At 47.4% G+C, this 22,250-nt stretch overlaps 1 protein-coding gene across 1 annotated transcript in view; it reads right to left on the reverse strand.

Moving 5' to 3' along the window:
• The window catches only part of zfhx3b (zinc finger homeobox 3b), a 162,316-nt gene that overhangs the window by 24,736 nt on the left and 115,330 nt on the right, over positions 1–22,250 (reverse strand). Inside the window, 1 exon segment of the mRNA XM_083690863.1 lies at positions 5,771–5,878. Within this exon segment, the coding sequence (XP_083546989.1) occupies positions 5,771–5,878 (108 nt within the window).

Raw genomic sequence — 22,250 nt, forward strand, 5'->3', positions numbered from 1 at the left:
TGAGGACGTCTGACCATTCACTGTCCCTCCAGGAGGCCTGGAAAAAGGACGCATGTGCTCACCAGCTCCTAAAGGGCCTCCACCACCACCACCACCACCACCACATTCCCAGTGGCCCTACCCTGTCTCCAGTGACCCAGCCTTGCCTGCCTCAAAAGCCTGATGTCTCCGGTCATAAACAAAAGTTTCGTGCCAGCCAGGCCACATAACCCTACTGCAGATGCCCACCACTGTCCCCAGGGGCAGCCGCTTTCCTAACCCACAAGCACCATTCTCACAATCCATCTCCACGGTGCCATGCAAGACACAAGACCCTTTTATTACCACACAACCGAGGCTGGAGGAATGTGCTTCCAGGATGGTGGCTCTGGAGTGCTACACTTCACCACAGACACTCAAGAGAGCTTCTACTCTACAGTACTGTACTGTACCTCACTCTGGTATATACAGGACTGTCTCCTCTCCTCTTCTCCTCCCCCCCCCCCCCCCATGCCACCATCCCTCCACCTCCATACTTTTGAGGGCCAAATGACTATAGTTCTCTCCCCATATCCCAGTGCTCCCCCCCAGGCGCCATGGGGCACCACCCGCCTCCAGTCCCTCAGCAATTTAACCATTAATACCGAGACGCAGGTTCAACTCCCCAGTGCTACAAGTCATTCACTTTTAATGCATATGCTAACAATAACTGAATATTCTCTTCACCCCCCCCCCCCCCCTCTCCTCCTTTTCTCCACCCGTCTTTTTTTTAATCTACCGGCCCCCGTGTTAGAGCCCAGAGCGACAAAGGCCTCTATCCCATTTCACCTCATATTTCTCAGGTAATTACTCTGCATCAATTAATTTCAAATAAAGAAAATTACAACGAAAAGCCTCCCGCCAAAGCGACTGCATATTGAAGCTCATCATTTCTCAGTATCCTTGGTGTATAACACTGGCTTTATTAAAATGAAAAACCACCTTGCATTGCATGGGAGAAAGAGCGGTTTATGTAGGCCTACAGGCATGACTGCAACAAAGACACGTTTAAAATGAAGAAATTAAAAGGAGATATTAATTAGTGGCCGTGTTATTAATCTTCGGGCCACCCGAGCAGGAGGCTGACATGGCGTTCACCTTTGAAAGGACACTCCTCCCCGGCGCAGGCACCAGCGGCAGTACTGCCGCCCCATTAGACTGGAGGCTGTAAAACTCATAAACACTGATCTTTCAGGGAGTTGGCTCACAAACAAGGACAATTTATGGTCTATTATCTTCAAAGACAAAAGGAATTATCATTTGAGGGATGACAAGTGCTCAAAGGACATGATATGAATATGTAAACAATTTTCTCATTTCTCATTTCTCTCCTGACTTCATGGAATACCGCAACTGTATATTCTTAGAAGTCTGCGTTTAAAAGCAATAACCCATTACGAGTTTTGTACATGTTCCTACGATGAAGCATAATACACCACTTAGAAATATCTAAAGCATTATAAGATAATAGTGGCTGATCAGAGAAATACGTACTGGAGTGCTTACCACATAAGACACCTACGTTCTACAATAGCTATACGTACTCCTAGACCTAGAACTAGATCTGTCATTGGAACTACAAGGAAACACAAGCAACTAGATCCCCCAGATCTTTGTATCTGTTCCAGTCTGAGCCATGCAGTAACATAAGGCATGACAGCACAGAGAATTGTGTGTACAGCCTGCAGTATCACCCCTCTGCATCCAGGGGCTGCTAATGTTCATCACACTGAGAAGAGATGCATCTCTAGTCTATATCTGCCCTTCACACACACACACACACACACACACGCGCACATACTGTATACATGAACGCATGTACACCACACAGACACGTGCACATACTGTACGCACGCACGCACGCACACACAAACACACGCACGCACGAGCATACAACAACTGTCTCCTCCACACTCATCCAATCACTGAGATTCATAGGTATAAGTAAATATTTAAGGGAAAAGAGATGGGACCAATTTGGTTGGGTGCTCTGCCCGTGTCAGAATGCGGATGACCCGCGCTGTAATATCATTTTTCCCTCCCTCGCTCCAGCTCCCATAATTTGAAAGTCAGGAAGAGAGGGTATGAGAGGAATTATTCATAAACCTCAATTGCGGAAGACTGCAACCCCCTCTGCGTACATACACACACACACACACACACACACACACACACACACACACACACACACACACACACACACACACAGCACCCTTCCCTCCCATTTCCCCATATAGGCCACCTCAATACCAACCCATCCCATACATTTATGTTAAACATGTCAAATCATATTGTGGCCATTCCTCCTAGCCCTTAAGTGTATTAACAATCCCTCTCTCCCTCCTATTTCCCCCCCCCCCCCCCCCATCTCCCCCATGTCCCCCCCCTGCCCCCCCCACCCCCCTCCCTCATCCCTGGTGCTTTAATGGAGGTACAGATCCCGTTCCTAAGCAGAACCCCTCCATTCCACTAATGCTGGCTCAGCTAGGTGAACAAGGCGTGGGGAGAGGGAGGAGAAGGGCTCGAGGTGGAGCGTTTATAAATATTGCATCCCCCCGAATTTGAAACGACCCCTGGTTTTGCTTATTGGGGAAGGTAGCAGAATCGCAGCTTCTGCCAGCATGAACTTTATTGTTTGAATAAGTAATGCTTTCAGTAAACAACCTAAACTTGCAGTAGTATGTCATCCTTATCTCTCTTTGCAAATAATTACAAAGCTCTTGCAGTGTGTGTGTGTGTGTGTGTGTACAGTACTGTACAGTATGTGTGTGTGTGATCTTTGAGATAAATGAAATGCTACAGAATAATGAAGAGCTCTTTCAGAAGATGACATGCAGGATACATATGCGTCTTACATTGGCTTCGTATGTATTTCTAAATAGCTTTAATGAATTTTGAAGACTGGTGGCACTAGAAAGAGGAGAACTGAGATTGACAGTAGCTTCAAAAAGGAGGAATGCTTTCTTCTGCGCACGCTAACGCCGTCCTCCTGACAGGAACTGTCATTTGTAAAGAGAAAAGTGTTTCCACACCAAGTTCCAATGGTAGCATGACAAGGATGAGACTGAACACTTGAAATGGCTCTAATGACGGACCTTAGGAACCACAACAGAGACACACACAGACACACACTGAGCACCTTTCAGATACTCCTCTAAATAACAGGTTAGCTCAGCTGCGCGCGCACACACACACGCGCACATGCGCACACACACAAGTCTAACAGACACCATCATCGTGTCTGACACTCAGACATCCTCAGACAAGTGTGCCTCTGTTTACCGAATGTATTTCTGGGTTCTTCCCACTTTTGCTTTAAAAATAAATAAATCCATATAGGTGTTTGGGTGCACTTTCCCTAAATGGGCATCTGTGTCCATCAATCATAAGAGTAAAGTATGAAAAGGGACCTTCCATTAAAACTAGTGTTGTCTCTCCTCTCAGCTGACAACACAGCCAGCCCCCCCCCCTACCCCTACCCCTACCCCTACCCCTCACCCCCTCCTCTACAACCTACAGCCCCCCCCCCCTTCCCCAAACCCATCCACCCACCCACCCACCCACCTTTTCACTGACATCAAACAGAACCCCAGACCTGGTTCCCTAATGCACACGCTATTTTTAACTAAGCGTTTCTAATAAGCTGCTGGGAGGCTGTAAATGTTTCATATGCAAGCACATCTTCCCTTTGTGAAAACACAGAAACACACTTATTTGGCGATTAGCGACTGACAGAGGGGAGGAAAGGAATTGAATATGCTTGTATCAAATTGCATGCCTTTCAAAAAAGAAGGAATCCTAATGCGAGGAGTCGTCTTCCTGTGCACCACAGGTATGAGTGAATTATTAATCGCGCAGCTCATTTTAATGCTTTTTAAAGTGCTTTATTTTGATGTGTTAAAATATACTTTTAGCCATTTTTCAGGCAGGCATGCATATCATTATTTCACCCATCAAAGAGGAGTGTCGCCCTTTCAAAGAGCACAAACAACTCAGCCTCATTTAAAATAAAAAGTTGGGATATCAAAGACATTTCTCACAAAGATTGGGGCTTCAAACGCAAATGGTGTGATGAACTTTTCCGCTGTACTTTCCGTAAAAAAAGGTGAGGTATGCAAAAGGCCTGGATTGTTTTCCAGCTTTTAACCTGACTAGTGTAAATCAAAACATCAGAACTGTAATCATCCCCCGGTTACACTAGCAGCTAGTTAAAGCCCCATCTCTCCCTCTCTCTGCCTGTTCATCTACGGTTGTCATAACCACAACTCTGCTCTATTGAATAGGAGGAGATAACAAGACATCCCCCTACTAATCCCTGCCATTACTGCGTATCAGACAACATCAAATAAATACCTACACGGAAAGAAGTAGAAAAAGCTGAAAAATAAAAGTGATAAATAAAAAGTGCCTTCAACTCAAGTAAAAGAGCTCTAGGGTTCAACCTCAGTGAACGTAAGACAAGGCCCCATTGCCCAGAGGGCTGGATTTCTCCATTCCACAACATTTAACTGTATGTGCTGTATCTGAGAGCATGGTTCATCCATGTGTGGTAAGCCGCATGCCACTGCTGCTCACAGGGATGGACGCACAGTCAACACCGCCCTCACCGCCCTCACCTTAGTCCCTGCTCTGCACTCTCTCCATAGCGCTATTACTAATGACAATTCATCTAACTAGTACTAGTATTACTATTACTAGTAGCACTATTACTGTTACTATTACTCATACTATCACTAGTACTAATACCTAGATCCTTGATAACTGTTACCATACTGATAGTACTTCCAAGAACCTCACTAGGTGGAGTCCTTTTCCTGGAGCGCTGTGATTGGCTACCCAGACCCCCGACAGTGTATGACACCAGCCCTAGCCATGCTCTGACGTGAACATACGGCCAGGGGGGGCCGAGCAGTGGGGGTCTGTCACAAACACTTCCTGTCCAAGCTGCTCTCTCAAGCCAGCGGGATGACCCCCCCCCTCCTCTTCACACACACACACACACACACACACCAAACTGAAGAAAGCCAGGATCAAACGTGGACTAAGCAGTGTACCAAAGATGAACTGCTTTATTCACATTAAAAAGTAGAAAGGACTTTATCTTTAATCAAAACAAAACATCATCAATTCCCTCCAAAATCCAGGCCTGAACTCCTGATACGAGTTCACCGACAGGTGGGAGCAGGCCGAGACACAGGCTGGCTTACAGTAGGCCTGAACACTAGTGGCTTTCCTCCGCTTAAGCCCTGCCTCTCCATGGAACTCAACACCTGCCATACGAAAAAATATCCCTATCTGATAACATTCAACACAGGTGTGCTCTTCTGTCACACACAGTCAGTGCAAGGGGGGAGACAGTCCTGTCCTGTCACATGTGTGTACACACGTGACCCGGCCTGTAATTATGGACACAGGCCCCCCTCTCCATAACATCCACTGAGAATAGACAAAACATGACTGAGTCACATGTCACCTGACCAGATTACCCAAATTGACAATTTAGCTTAATTCATCAGATAGGGTTTGAGGAGAGGAAACCCACAGCCAGAAACAGTGGCTTTTAAAAAAAGAATTGGATTTGTGGAGTTGTAACAGAGCCACAGTAGTCAAAAGGGTCTCTGGTATTTTGTGTAGAATCTGTATAATTAGTTTAGACAAAAGGCCTTCTGTTCAGAGAAAAATCAGGTGCAGTGGCACATGTTCCCTGAGGGCAGTGTTCCCTAAATGTGTGTAGTGTAAATATAGGCCTTACCTGTCCCTTTGGTGAGCTCCTTCTCCCCCCCACACTCTCTGTCTTTGGTATGGTCCTCCTGTTCTGTGGTGGTCTCACTGGCAGCCTCCACATCCTCGCTCAGCTCTCCTGAAGGGGGAGGAGAGGATGGGATATGTAAATCACCACGCCATCAGAATTGGTGGAAGCACTTAAAGGGACGGCAGCGTTTTTTTTCTATAGGAGCATACAACAATTACATTCGCTGACACGCAGTTACAAGGTTACCAGACAAAGAGGGCGGGATCTGCTGCTGCACCGTGCTGCTGCTTGATCACCATGAATGCAGGTTGAAATTCATTTTGATTGAAACAATAAAACAGAAGAAGTCAGGCTTCATCCAAACAGATATGAAGGAAATGTATTTGGATTCTTTTTCTTTTCCCTGTATCCACAATAATGTGGAATATTAACAATAATAATAGTAATAATAAGATTTAACCCTAACCCTAAATACTGTAATTACAATTCATAAGAAAAAGCCACAATCATAATTATTATTAAAAAATAATAATAATAACAATAATCATGTTAATACGATTAACAATCATAATAATCATAAGAATACGCCTATATTTCTTTTGAAATGTGCCCCAAAGTTATAATTCTTCATTTATGCGTGACACAAATATCTTTATGGCTTCCTCTGTTTAATATGGACATAAAACTGCAGAGAAACCGCACACGTGGTAGAGACATCCACACATTTTCAAAAGCGGTTTGAAGTATGCAGACAGGAAAAATAATTGTGCAAGGAGCGTGTTTCTAGAAAGAGACCTCTCTCTCTCCCTCTTCCCCCCTCTCTCTCCCTCTTCCCCTCTCTCTCTCTCTCTCTCCCTCTTCCCCATACATTACTGTCCCCAGCTGCAGTCTGCTAGGCTACTTACCAATACAAGGCTCATTTCACTTGTACTACCTAGCTATTGCAAAATAAAAAAAAAATCATAAATATTTAAAACTTTCAGACCCGCAATTCATTTTATTTTTCTGCCAAGTCAAATGCAGAAATCCCCTGTAACCACCTTAAAAGCCTCAGCTCGATACATCAGGCCATTTAAGAGCATTGAAGTCCAAACAATGGATAACCAATAATGTCATCTGTAAGTAACGCAGGAAAAGATAGCTAAAAAGCAGATAATAAAAAGAGCATCAATCTCCTTTATGTCCCTCCAGTGCCCCCCCGAGCCCCCCCGAGCCCCCCCTTTGCCTGTTAAGTTTGTTTAAAAGTAGTGCAACTAGCACGCAACCGCATTGATTTGACAACAGTAAACTGGGCCGCAGTCAATAAGCCCTATCAGTTATTACACAAGTCAGCTAATTCTCAGCAAATGTACTTAAATGTTCTTTTGAAAATGCTTCCACGCTCAGGTCTCTACTCAACAGGGCTATTGATATATTGACAATGCTACAACAACAGCTACTGAAATATCCTGTTCAAATATTCAGCCCTGGAGTCAACACACATCTGATCTGAGCTCACCACTTGACAAGCCACAACCTACGGTATAGCACGTTTACGGTCTCCTACGACTCAGAGCACTTACACCCCCTATAGTTACAGCACGCTGTAAGTAACCTGAACCTAAACACTGCTCCACAGCCCCATCAAACTTTTACTATCACAATATCCTCCCAATACGGCTTCTGGAACATTCTAATCAAATCTTGTTCATTTAGATGTACATTTACAGTGTCTATAAGGTAGTTTCCTCGATGGTTTATCCGATACACTTTTTTTATGATCTCAATTCTTTCACGATAGGCAAATCCGTGAAATACTTCAAACATTTCAATCTCCCTCACTTCAGATGGTAAATAGGTACATTCCGTCCTTGCGTATAACTGTAATTCAAAAGAGATTAAATGAAAAATTCAGCCAGGCAGTCACGGAGGAAGTGTGTGTGTGTGTAAAGTGATTACACATTTAGATGAGGCTGAACTTGCAATCATAGTGTGTCATTGGAGGAAGCAATACAAACACAAATACACACACACACACACACACACACACACACACACACACACACATCGCAATAATCTCTCTGAACCCGGAATCCATGTGTACGTTTTTTGTGTGTTTTCTTTGACTGTGGCAAAAATAAAGAGAAAAACACAGTGTATGACTATGATACTTCACCCTACAGAATGATATACTCTTGGGAGAGTACAGTATGGGATGATGTCATGTGATCTAACTTCCTCAAATGTGTCCCCCCCCCAAAAAAACACAACTCTTCATTCTGTCTGTGTTTACACAGGAGTGACTGAGTGGATACCAACCAGTATGGTACTGTAGCTATCATAGCAATAACCATTATTATTGTATAGTTATGATAACTATAACACTGAGGAGATTCTCATTGACACAACTCAATGGGTACCACCTTTGTGTCACTGGCAAAGGCACCAGCAATATCCTCCTCTTCCCAAGCGTTTCCGTGAGGAGGAAGCCCCTGTTCTCCTCTGAGCAGAATGATTGGTGTATGGATTATGTTGTTAGGCATTATTGCGAGCTGCAGACCGCGATCTTGTGTTTAAATGAAGGTATTTAAGAGGGATAACTGGCTCCCAGTAAAAAGCACATTTAAGTGTTCCCTAGATCCCACTTGCATAAATACATTTTTTCATTCTTTTATTATTGACCATGTTTCTATTATGTTTCCAAGGCAACCTGCAATTTCCGTCCAGCATAGCCCATCCTGTGCTGGCTTGGCGGTCCTAAACCGTCGCCCGGAAAACCAGAGGCGAGCCACTGCCGAGCCCCCCAGAAATCCCGTCTAACTCCCTGCCTGCACAAATCCACACAACTCCCGGAGAATTAGGATACCATACAGCCGCACTCGCGCTCAGATTACAAAATAATCCCCAGGTAAATTTTACACCTTTAAAAATGGGGGCTGTATGTCATTCTTAGCTGTCCTTCACTTCCAGTGTGTGTCTAATTCCACACCTCCACACTGAAACATGCCTTCTTTTTTTTTTCTTTCCCTCTTCTCCCCGTCGCAGTGATCCGCAGTCTAGATTCTAACTCTATTCAACGTCACTGAATACAACAGCTGTCACCTCAACATTCTCCAGATGGATCTCTTGTGGGGCCTAGCACAGCTCTCCCAGCCTCTGCACCCCCCCAACACACACACACCTCCAAGCCCCCCCCCCCCCCCCCCCCCACAAGCCCTCCCGATCACAACACTTCTTCATTTAGGTTTTTAATCAAGATATATGACACATTCCACCGACACGCTGCTCTGTAACCCCCCTCCGTAATATATGCAGAGATGCAGACATTTAATTCCAGAAGCAGCACTACATCCCTAAGTGGCAAATGGCTGTGCCTTCTTCCTCGTCTCATCTCCAACGGTATTACACAATGATTAAAGCCAGGCCAGCCATAATTAATGAAAGGTCACTAGTGGCCTAAGAGTAGGATGCAAATGGAAGAGCCACTAAAATGGATCATAGATTAGCACTGAAAATAGGCGGGGGGGGGGGGGGGGAGAAACACTCACAGCCATGGCGATAGGCCATCTCTAACCCAAATCTTTAAAAATGCAAAGGACAATAGCCCGAAGGTTGTCTTCTAATTAATCGTCTTCATTAACCCTCCTATTACGATGATATTAAATTGTTGCGTTCGTCTAATCATGCGAGCTGAATACACCCATTGCCGGAGATACGAGATTACTCTCATCTTGTTCAGAGCGTAAAAAAATAATTATATATATATATATATATATATATATATATATATATATATATATAAAACAGTCTTCCACCACAGCATGTCAGTGGAGACAGACTACAGTCTCCCTATCCAACCACCGCTCTGCCCAGAGAATGCAGCTCTAACACATTCACAGACACTGCACCTGGGTGAAATGGTGGGACTGGAGACCGAAGAGAAAAGAAAAGCTGAACTGAAGCATCTCTCTCCCTCTCTCTCTCTCACACATACACGCTCCCGCACACACATGCAGGTCCGCGCACACCGACACGAACGGCACGTGCACACACACACCGTCGCTGAACTCCTTCCCTCTCTCTCTCTCTCCCCTTCGCCTTCTCTCGCCTGCCTGTAAGTGCAGGGGCTTAGACAGACCCATAGGTGTCACCCTATACAAGCCGGGAGAGAGTGAGGTACTCACACACACACACACACACACACACACACACACAGACACACACACACACACACACACACACACAAGTACAGACACACACAAGTACACACACACACACACACACACATATTAATAGAGGGTGGGAGGGAGGGGGGAGTGGGATGGGTGGGAGGGGTGGCTGATCGGCAACAGACAGTTAGACACAGAGGGAAGGGGGAGAGAGAAAGAAGAAGAAGGAGAAGAAGAAGAAGAAGAAGAAGAAATATGTGGCGATGACAAAAGCAGATGCAGTGCAGGAAGTCCGGGCCCGGGGAAGATGAGCCTCTGAAGACAGCCAGATTACCTTCAGATGAGGCAAGGCAGCCCCCCCCCCCCCCAGAACAACAGTGATTACACTAATACTAATCATTCTGACAGCCACAAACGGCCAAATAAATAATAGATGCTCAACCACTGCACTTTCCAGCACACTACACACTGCCTCCTCCCCTGGCTGGAGAAGCACAAGGAAATAATTTTATATATATGATTACACTAATATATTTATATATATGATTATACTAATACAGGGTAGGGCCTCCCTTTGCTCTCAAAACAGCCTCAATTCTTCGTGGCATTGATTCCACAAGATGTTGGAAACATTCCTTTGAGATTCTGGTCCATGACGACATGATTGCATCACGCAATTCCTGCGGATTTTTCAGGTGCCCTTTCAAGCTGTGAACCACATCCCAAAGGTGTTCTATTGGATTCAGATCCGGTGACTGGGAAGGCCACTGAAGAACACTGAACTCATTGTCATGTTCATGAAACCAATTTTTATGACGACTTTTGCTTTGTGACATGGTGCATTATCATGCTGGAAGTAGCCATTAGAAGATGGGTCAATTGTGGCCATGAAGGGATGCACATGGTCAGCAACAATACATTGTTACAATACACAACATAGTTCTGTGGCATTCAAGCGATGATTGACTGGTATTAACAGGCCCAAAGTGTGCCAAGAAAACATTCCCCACACCGTTACACCACCTCCACCATGAGAAGGTGTACAGGTGTTCCTAGTAAAGTGCTCAGTGAGTGTGTGTGTGTATATATATATATATATATATATATATATATATATATATATATATATATATAAATATAAATAAATGTGTGTAGTATATATATACATACAAGTCAAATCTCCTCTTCTCTCCATCCCTCTATTACAAGCTGCTTGCTAAGATATAACTGCCTTTAAGAACACACACACACAAAAAACTCAAAGCATTACCTGAGAAAGGCTCCAGTGATCCTCCATCAGGAGTAAATCCCTGCTCTTTTTTGCATGTCTCTCTTTCATGATCAGCGAGCTCCCTCTGTGCCCCTGTCTGTCCCTCTTCCCTCTCCCCAGTCCTGGAGTACCATGCGCGGGGGCTGAGCCTGTGCCTCTCTCCCTCTCTCTTCCCTCTCCCTCTGCTCTCCTCTCCTCTCCCTCTTTCCCTCTCCTCTTCTCCTCTCCTCTCCCCAGTCCTGGAGTACCCCGAGCGGGGGTTGAGCTGAGCCTAGTCACAGGGGGGCTCTCTTTCTGCTGGTAGGAGCTGGAGCGACTAGCTGTGTGTGTGTGTCTGAGGTCTCATTACCCTCATTATGATTATTGAGGCTGTTGTTATCATTTTTAACCAGGTGTCACAGACGCTCCAGTGTGAATCAGAGGTACTCCCCCCCCCCACACACACACACCCACCCCCCCTGCTCTATCCAGCCTCGGACAGCTTCCTTTTCTTTAACGCCGCACTGTCGGATAAAAAGCAATCTTATTTCACACCTCACAGACTCTATCTTTTTTCGCCTACTTCTTTCTTTAAAAAATCAGCCCCCCCCCTACCCCACTCTGTCTCTGTCTCAGTCCCCCCCCCCCCCCCTCCCATCATCCCTCGCACCCCTTCCCCATATCAAAGCTGGCCTGACTGCGGACTGGGGGGTGTAAAATGAAAGTGACAGGAGGGTACCATGGGACAATGGGACACAGGCCCCATGCTGGGGGGCTTTCATGCATTGTCCACTCCTCATATCAGCACCTCAGTGCCCCATACGCGAGCCCCCTCCACCCCCCCCCTCGAAACCACAACACACAGAAAAACACTCCTACCCCTCCCAAAAATACCCCGTCCCCCCCCTCCCAGTCCCAGTCCCCTCCTCACGCCCTGATGAGCTAGCTGTCAGAAAAACCACGACGGAGCAGAACACGGCCCACTCCCTCACCAGAGAGGTGAAGGGTTGGCGAGGTGGGGGGGGGGGGGGGCTTCACTGAGGAACCACCACCAAAACCACAACACGACACCACCACACAGCCACTAACCCATCACACACCACAACGACTGGACCTGCTGACACTGACAACCACACCACATCGCAAACTAATTATCTTTCTCGTAAAAAAAAAAAAAAAGAAGAAAAATCCTAAAAAAAGCGATAAATGCAAGAGTCTGTCATTGAATACATTTAGACCAATTTCAAGACATCACAGATATCGTGAAGATACAAAATAACTGAAAGGCGTTTCAAATCTTCGACTGATTCGTCTGGAATCACAATAGCGAGCTGCTGGTAAAAACACGCATGAGAAGGAGATGGAAAAGGTGGACTGGTGAGGAGGGGACTGCGTGAAGCCCTGCTACCGTAAACACAGGCTCTGACTCACGTGCTCTCCCTCCTAGCCTACCGTCACACCAACGCACTGCACATGTTCACCAGACTGCACAAACGCTACGGCTGCCCGAACACACACACACACACGCGCGCACTCGCACACACACACATACACGTGCACGTGCACACACGCACACACACACACACACACACACGCTCAAAGAGAGTGTCTTGTATCTCTATTGCTTGTTCAGTCGCTCTCTTACTCTTTCTCATATACACACACACACACACACACACACACACACACCTCGCATTTAGGAAGGAAAGTCGAGTACCTCTCTGGTTTAAAGGGCCGCGTCTCTGTGGCGGTGTGGGGCTGAGTTACGTGCTAGATTCCTGACCTGTCTAAGGGAGGACATGGTGCTCTCTCCCCACTGGCCCTGCCGTGACCTCAGGATTTAAATGTGAATGAATACTTTGTGTCTCCATGGGGCTAGGGGCAGCAAGGGGAGGCGTAGGAGGCGTAGGAGAAGGAGGAGGAGGAGGGGAATGGGGGTGGGTGGGGGTATGGGGTTAGGGCAGCTAATAGCTAAAAAACTTTAAACAGCAAGTTAATCACAAACAGCAGGGATAGCTCACACTGCCTTAGAACAATGCCACTGAGCCCCCCCCCCCCCCTCCCTCCCTCTTTCTCTCTCTTTCCCTCCCTCCCTCTCAGTGCTCCGTGTCCAACCCCCCCCCCCCCCCCCCCACCCCCCACCTCCCCAGGCTTTCCAAGCAACACTTAATTTGATCCCCCCTACCCTTTCAAAGTCACTGGCCATTTCGACGGACATTCAGCTCCATTCAGGTCACCGGGGGTCACAGAGACGGAATCTATTTTATCTGTCGGCGACGGCAGGAGCCATCTAATGGGGGGGAAATCTAATTTACACATGCCACCGGAATATCCTGTTATTCCGAATAGACACCACTTTGTTTCAATACCTGATCTGACACAACGTCACAGACCTGACACGGCTAATGCAATGGGGTGTTGTACATCTCCCATAACCAGAGAGGTGCACACACACACACACACACACACACACACACACACACACACACACACACACACACAACATCAATAGTGATGAAACTGCTCTCCTGTCCCGTTTTTTAAAATATACAATCCCGGAGAAAAAAAAACCTAAAAAAACAGAGATGAGACAATGTTATCCAGGCAGAACACGGCTTAAAGCTCATTTTAAAAATAGCTGGAGATATCTTTCCCTAAAGTGCCATCTCCCAGGAATTAATACTAATTAGAATTATTGCTCCATGTTAATGATATGTTTAGAGGTATTACAAACACTGGTTGAACTGTGGTGAAAAGAGTGGTGGTGCTCTATTTTTTTCTCTTTGTGTTTTAGTGGATGGTTGGAGAGGAGAGGAGAGGAGGAGAGGAGGGGAGAGGAGGAGGAGAGGAGAGGAGGATCTGGGTTAATGCGGCTGCCCAGGGAGTGAGCATTCAGGGATCGCTCACTCTCCTGCCCCGGCTCCAACCTCCCCACACGAACATGGTCACACACACACACACACACGGGTACACATGCACGCACACACACACACACACGGGTACACATGCACGCACACACACACACACACAGAGCTCTGGATGGCCATTACGTTGTGTCCTGTACGAGGGTATAGCCTCACCAACACACTTTAGGGACAAAGGAGGATCCAGGATGTGCTTTTCTCTGGTCGGCACTGAGCTAAAAGCCTGGGCAAGAGGCAAAGACATCACTGGACACTGGCTCTCCCATCTCCCATCTCAAATGCCTCAGGATATTTGTCCAGCACAAAGACTAGATAAACACAGGCCACTCTCACTCTCTCAATCACTCACTCTACTCTCTACTACCCCCCCCCCCCCCCACACCATGCATTTATGTTTATCTCCCCCCCCCCTCTCTTTTTTAAATCAACCTCTTTTTTTTTTTAAATGCATCTCTCTCCTTTTATGCAGCTCCTCTTCCACAATGGCTTTACCTATTTCTAGCTGTCCAAGGGGGGGGGGGGGGGGGGGGGATGAGCTGATTCCAGGGGGAGAGGGGGTGGTTGAGGGAGGGGGGGGCTATGAAAAAAGCATCACCGCTGTCATGAAGGGCAATCACATCAACTCTGAAATATTCACCAGTGGGTCGGAAAATGCGATGGTACAGTTGTGACAGGCGAACAGGCCTGCCCCCCCCCCCACCCCACACACACTCTCCCCCCCCCCCCCCCTCCCAGCCCCCTCTCCCCATCAGGGAGGAAGCGCAGCGGGCACTCTGAATATGTATAACCCGGAAAATGTATTGATTTTTCATTTGGCGAAAAAAAAAAAAGGGACATAGAAATCATATAACCTGAAACTGTCACAGCTCTTTTGTTCATAGCTCATCTCTCCCGATGTTTGGCTTTAGCCACAAACTCTCTTTAATTACCAGGTACAGGTACCTTCAGAGCCTCTCTCTCTCCCCACAGAGACACGCACACATACGAGCCCGCTGAGCCTAACAAGACAGCATAGTTTTTTACATCCGCAACCATTTATTATATATGATATACACCCGGCTGCTTTTGTTTCATATCTGACAAATAAGCATACCCAATGTGACTGATACACGTGGTTTTATCTTAAATACATACGCAAATGATACAGCGCGGTAATTCCATTCAAACAATGTCCTAGAAGAAGCCCTTTGGAAAGGAGATGTTTTATATGTAATGGAAAGTCCTTTTGCATTGAAGTTGATACTGCTTAATCTTTACATTCAGCGGCTGTGGTTTACTAAGGGGCCTTCTTTTCGCTACAGAATTCTATCATTGATATAGGCTTTTTCAGCTCCCGGGCAGAGGTAGCCTACGTGTGTGTGTGTGTGTGTGTGTGTGTCTATTAACAGGTACTTATGTGTTTACGTCTCTTTTTAGGCAGACCAGACCAGTACAGTGGGGCCCGTCTAAAAAAGATCTCCGCCTGTCGATTTATCGAACGGCACCATTTGCATATCTTTGTAGTGCATCCATCTGGCTGTGGATTGCTCTGTGTGTGTGTGTGTGTGTGTGTGTGTGTGTGTGTGTGTGTGTGTGTGTGTGGAGGTATTAGCTCAGAAAATCAATGTGGCTATGACTGGATGTACGTAGTGCCCAACTCGCCGCGTGCTAGCGGCCCGGCTAACACAGCTCCCACATGGCTCCCGCTAACATGAGCCCTGCCCCGTCCCCCCACATGTACCATAAACATACACAAACACACTACCCAGCGTGCCCCTCCAGACTGGGCCGATCCCCTCCCGCCCGCCCGCCTGACCGTCTTGCGGCCTCTCCTGGCCCCCGTGTACACGGTCAGTGCCCGGGCCTGATGGTCCGTTTGTTTATAAAAGCGTACGCCCAGATAAAACAGAATTTACTCGGGTTATGAATACCAATATGGCTAATCAATTTTATTTTGATTTCGTATATAAAAAAATATAAGATATGGGCTATCATTGATGTGTTTGCTCTCTAATGCCCTCCTGGCTTGCTCGGCTCAGATGTATTGGAAATACATTGTGGGATAGAAGAGAGTGGTATTAATGTACTATACATTATACAAGAGAGTGTGTTTCGGTAGGGTGTGACAGGGCATCAGCCAGAAGTCCAGTTACCCACGGGAACAGTACCTGTCGGACTGCTGACAGAACCACCACTGGGACCCTGCTACCTGTAGCCCAGAGTGTGACAAGTGTGTGTGTGTGTGTGTGTGTGTGTGTGCGTGTGTCTGAGTGCAGTGACACATCCACCTACATCTACCTTCCCTCATGAAGACACCAGGCCTGCTCTCCCCTCCCAGTGTCCCTGTAGCCCACCTTGTGGATATGATGCATCACAGGACAGGAGAGCCACCGGCCACATGTACAGTAGTTCTCCTCCTCAGTGTCATTAGGATTCCACCCCTAGCTGGCTGCTAATAGCAATCCACTAAAGGAATTCAATGAATACATTGTGCAGGCACTTTAAAAACATCCACAAGACTGCCATCACTTATTGAAACAAAACTATATTTCGCTCTTCTTCCCTCTAACAGGTCGGTTTCTAATACAAACCAAACATGGGCTGTCTTCTCCCTCCATTTGTCTTTCATTCTGGTCCTCTTTGCATATCCCATCCATTACTTTCACATGAAATATGAAAAGGCAATATCCTCTCTGTGTTGGTACTGAAGCGTAATGCGATTGTGTTGTCATTTATAGGAAATAATCGCAAACCTCTCTTTCATTTTCCAGTTCAAACAACCATGAAAAATTAGCCCCGCAATGTCAGGGGGGACAACAAAGGGACGCACGCAGACTATGGCTTTGCCACCGCGCTTGACATTTCTCCTTAATAGGAAAACGGCTGGTTGTTTCTGTCTTTCGTTTCTTAATTAAAAAAAAAAGTTCTGCACTTTGATCTGAATAAATCTCTCCTTAGTCTTTATTCGGTGTGGAGGGGGGAGTAGGCTGGGTTTATAGAGGGGTGAGGGGGGGGGGGTGGAGGAGGTAGGCTGGGTTTATAGAGGGGTGAGGAGGGGGTGGGGGGGTGGAGGAGGTAGGCTGGGTTTATAGAGGGGTGAGGGGTGGGTGGAGGAGGTAGGTTGGGTTTATAGAGGGGTGAGGAGGAGGTGGGGGGGGTGGAGGAGGTAGGTTGGGTTTATAGAGGGGTGGCTGGGGGTGTCTGCACCCACCTCACCACCACCACCACCACCACCACCCATTCTCGGCTAATGGCTACCATCAGAGGAGGAGGAGGAGAAGGAGGAGGAGGGAGATGTCGCCAGACAACCACTACGGGGCCTGGGTCTCCGTGGCTACAGTCCTGCAGCCTGGATAAATAATTCAGGAGCTATCAGACTCCCTGGCAGCAGAGCGGTCCCAAAAACACACACTCAGGACGTCACGCGCCAGAGGCCTCCTGAACCCATCAGCATTTAGCCCCTACAAATGATAACAAGCAACCAGATCTCTGCTCAGCCACTCACACTATTAGCCACGGCAGCGCTAAGTGGATCGGTTTTATTTCGAGAAATCTTTATTTTGCAGCGTGAGAAACAAACTATTGGTAATTGGATTGCTTTCTGTATTACTGCCATTAGAAAGCTTAATAGGCACACTGGTTTCCACAGTAATTATGCACGACATAATCAACCCATCTCTGTTTTGCAGTGCAATTATTACATATTGGTTTAACAACTTTAAGTTGTTGATTTTGCGTCCGCGAGCACCTTGTAACGAGAAGAAAATGCATGGTTTTTGTTGCAAGTGCGGCAGTCAAAACAAAGAGCCCGGTTGAGTTCATTTTTTCATCGAGAGCCAAAAGTCACCTATCCCCCCTCCCTTGGTAACGAGCCACGCACTTTTTTCATCTCTGAAATCATCCGGTAAAACAAATAAATTGCCTCATGAAAAGCAATTTAGCAATCCTAACCCAAATCTCCAAAACAAATTTACCCAGAGAATCTCAAGGTTAAGTGGTGACTCCTGTCATTGACAGAGACCAGCCTCTGTCACTGGAGGGGCCACCTAGAGGCGTGGAGATGCCACTGCACTTCTGGAGTGTATACAGGTGGACAGGTTTCACTGAATAAACAGGCACGTCTCTGGGCAGCCCTGGGGTCCTCGGCACTACCCACTGTGTACTGTGTGGTGAGCAAACAGAGAGAGGGAGGGTGAGACTAGAGCTGTCTCTTTGAGAACTGGGGACACACACTTCATTCCGGGTTGAAATCGGAGGGCTTAAAAGAGGTGTGGTTCAAATGTAGTTTTGTTTCCCCCCCTCCCCCTTGTGATCTTCTTCACCCAACAGAATGTTTGCTAATTTACATATTTCTAAATCAGGATTTCATCTGGCATTATAGTTTGTGATGCATATAATGAGATTTCCCCTCAAAAAACTAATGAAAAAAGACTCATCTCATGCAATTAGCCGGCGCTTTCTTTATTCACTTCTTGTAATGTATTAATTTATTATCGCACAATTCGGGAATTTATTTATTTATTTGATTATGCACACGCACCTTAAAGCCTTAATTACAATGGGGACCAGAAGCCAGAGGAAAGGATGCAATACACAAACTCATCTATCAGTCTATCTAGTTATCCGTTTAATCTCAACAGTATATCCATCCAATCTCTTATCAGCCTGTACTAATCTGAATCTAATCAGTTTACCAATTTGCTGTATGGACGCCAGCTCATGTGAGAAGAAGAGACTCAAATAACGCGTTGGAAAGATAATCTTGTCAAAGTAGGATGAATTTGGCCTGCCACAATTCCCTCGCCCTCCCGTCCGACCCCTCTCTCCCTCCCTCCCTCCCCCCCTCCCTCTCTGTTTTCCCTCTGTAAGGCCTATTAATGTAAACTGACTGCAGATCCACAGAAGGTTCAGCTGCATTCAGCTCCACCAGCTTGGGTCACACGTGTCAAGTGAACACATTTCATTTTCTTTTCAATTTTCCCTCCCCGCTCACCGTTTGGCGTTCTAACTGCAGCCAGACAGCACCCAGAGAGACTTCATTCTTAGCCGAGACCCCCCCCCCCCAGCCCCCAATACCTACACTTGAACCGACGTTTAAATGCTGTAATTCTCTCCGGCGAGGACTAAGTCAGGGCCTCCCTGCTTGTATCGCTTGAGACAGCTACATCATAGAGCCTAAACCCAGGCCTCCACAGAGACACGACTGATGACATGCTATGCTATGCTATATGGGGAGTATGTCACGCTGTATCCAGACCTCTCTGATTGCTCATGAACATGTCATAATACGCTGGAAATGGCCTCGCAGTTCAGAGCCGGGCTCACACGATGCCGCTCTCCAGAGGAGAGGAATTGAAGTGATTACAGTCACACACTGCTACTTCGTGAGTTATCTTTGGCTCAGAGAGGGGAGAGAAGGAGAGGAGAGGAGAGGAGAGGAGAGAGGAGGAGAGAGGAGAGGAAAGAAGCGTAGCCGTGAGTGATCACACACACCGACACGGCCAAAACATTGGAACAGCTGCTCTACAATAACCGAAAGCCAAAACAATACCTCTGACCCCCGTTCGTGTAGCGTTTACTCCTCCATGTTAAGAGCCGTCACCTCCTGACACTCCCCTGTCCATCACCGGACCCGGGAGCCGTCCTCCCTCAACACGCCGATAAGTCAGGAGGATGGCTGACTTCCCTGAGCACACACACACACACACACACACACACACACTCACAGTCTCACACACACACTCACTCTCACACACACACAGTCTCACACACACACACACACAGTCACACACACACACAGTCTCACACACACACAGTCTCACACACACACACACACACACACACACCGGGACTGTACAACCACAGCCTAGCAGCTCGGTTACTACGGAGAGGAAAGGAGACATTATTAAAGAGCCATTCCAAACGCCCTTGGATACTGAGATGGAGGCCAATTAAATGGCTTTGCGGCATCCATTTTGTGCCGAGTGAACAGGTATGAGCAGAGGAGTGGAGGGGGAGGGGAGGGGAGGGGAGGAGAGTGGCAGAGACAGTGCCCGTTCGGCCCATCAGCAGGCACGGCTAAATAGGCTTATTAATTTATGCAGTGTGGGGAACATTATGAGGGATGCGCTGCGACATAATTTAATATTACTTTCTAACTTTCAGAGGAAACTGTTAGCCTAATGGTCTCAGGATCACATCAGCCGCATTTGTGAAATGAAAGGTTAGCCGGCGTGTTTTTTTTTTTTCCTTCCTTCTCTCTCTCTCTCTCTCTCTCTCTCTCTCTCTCTCCTGCCTCGTCCTCCTCTGTTTTAATGCTGACTGTGCATCCAGGCATGGAATTGAGCGGGTGGGTCCGGTGCTGCCCGCATCTGTGGCCTCCGCCAGGGGATTAACAACCGCCCAGGCCCCTCTGAGACCGGGGGGGGGGGGGGCAACGCTAAATTGGTTGTGTGGTACACCGCCGCTCGCTTCTCCGCTAGGCTAGGCTAGCGGCCCCCGCGCGCCTCCCTGTGCCTTTTGTATGCGGACGGTTAGCGCTTGTGATTAGCTTTGTTTGTTGTCGTTTTCCCATCCTTCGCTCATTAGCCGGAAGGTCTTATAGAGATGTGGGGGTGTGTGGGGGGGGGGAGCAGGTACGCTATGAATGATTCATCCCAAACGTGCACGATAGTTGATGAGGGGACAAAAGAAGGTACTCTAACTAGCAGAGGGTTCTCTCTTGGGGTGGGTGGGTGGGGGGGGTAGGGCGGAGGGGGGGGGGGCGCTGAATAAGCTACTGAAAAATGCTCTGCTGTGTGTGCCAGTCATCAAGAGAAATGGAATGCTGATCACTAAAACTAAGCAGCGAGCTGCCCGCTCCAAATATGGACCTCTGTGGATTTGGACTGTACTTTACTGTACCCATGTACTGTTCCAACGTTCGGTACCGTGGCCCCATTCTGCCTTCAGTCCAAATCCAGACTTTGGCTTGAGACATACAGTAGTACAGTAGGCCCATTGCCTAGCGGCTCCGTCTGTCCGTCCCTCCCTCCCTCCCTCCCTCCCTCCCTCCAGCCCAGGCCTCTCATGGCTCCAGCCAGGACCAGCGGCCTCCTGAGGAGGCTGTGATAAGAATTCATTTCTCCCAATTATGTGCTCTTGTCCACTGCCTCAGTTCATCAGTTCAGTGCAGCCAAGTCAATGAAAGGGTCTGTAATGAAGCAATCAGATGCAGCCTGGTTCCCTGGGCCAGGCGCTCTGTTCCCGGCTCCCAGACCCAGGCTCTCAGTGCAGGGGGCGGTGGTGGAGGGGGTGAGGGGTGTGTGTGTGTGTGTGTGTGTGTGTGTGTGAGGGGGGGGGGGGGGGGGTGTATGGAGACAGACTGCACATTGGCATTAATTCATGGCCCTGCCTCTCATAGACTGGAGGATAGGCTGCTTTCATATGTGCTTCAACCCCCAGGTCTCCCTGTCTCCTGTGGGTTCAGAGAGTCGGCCAGTTCCAGAGACTTCCATTATTGCGGTGGTGGAAAAACCGCCGGCCGCTAAACGAGACAATCGGGTTTCACGAGGATGTGTTCCTGTGTCACCTGTGGAGGTGGACTGATGGAACCACTCTGTCTCTCTTGGTTTCCCACTCTCACTCCCTCCCTCCCTCCCTCCCTCTCTCTCTCTCTCTCTCTCTCTCTCTCGCCTCCATCTCTCACGTCTCTCCCTCTCCAACATGTGGAAGCCATTACGGGAGTTTGGGAGAGGAATGCATGTGTTGAATCTTAATCTGTTCCTTAAAGTGGGGGATTCTGGTTCTCCTTTGTCTGGTAATGCTGTGAAAGTTTCATCTCAAATTAAAACGGGCTTGTTTGATCTACCTAATATTGTTTTCCCTCTCTTCTGGAGATGGAGAAAGTCCAGGTTATCTCTGATCCCACAATGCCCCCCCCCCTTCTTTTTCTCTCTCTCTCTCTCTCTCTCTCTCTCTACGGTTGTGCTATTTTACGAGCTATTGCTGTGTTTTGAACGAGTTAGAGTTCAAGGCCAGGGCACATACAGCAGACGCTGGTATTTTCTTAAATTAACCCCACAAACAAACAGAAAATAAAAAAGCACTTTTTAAATACAAGACCACCGTAACCCAGCACTTGAGAATATTTTCTTTTCAACACTATTACCCGTGGAGAAGAAAACTATGGTGTTTTGGTG

The sequence above is a fragment of the Argentina silus genome (assembly GCF_951799395.1).
Source record: "Argentina silus genome assembly, chromosome: 19".
Taxonomy (NCBI): domain Eukaryota; kingdom Metazoa; phylum Chordata; class Actinopteri; order Argentiniformes; family Argentinidae; genus Argentina; species Argentina silus.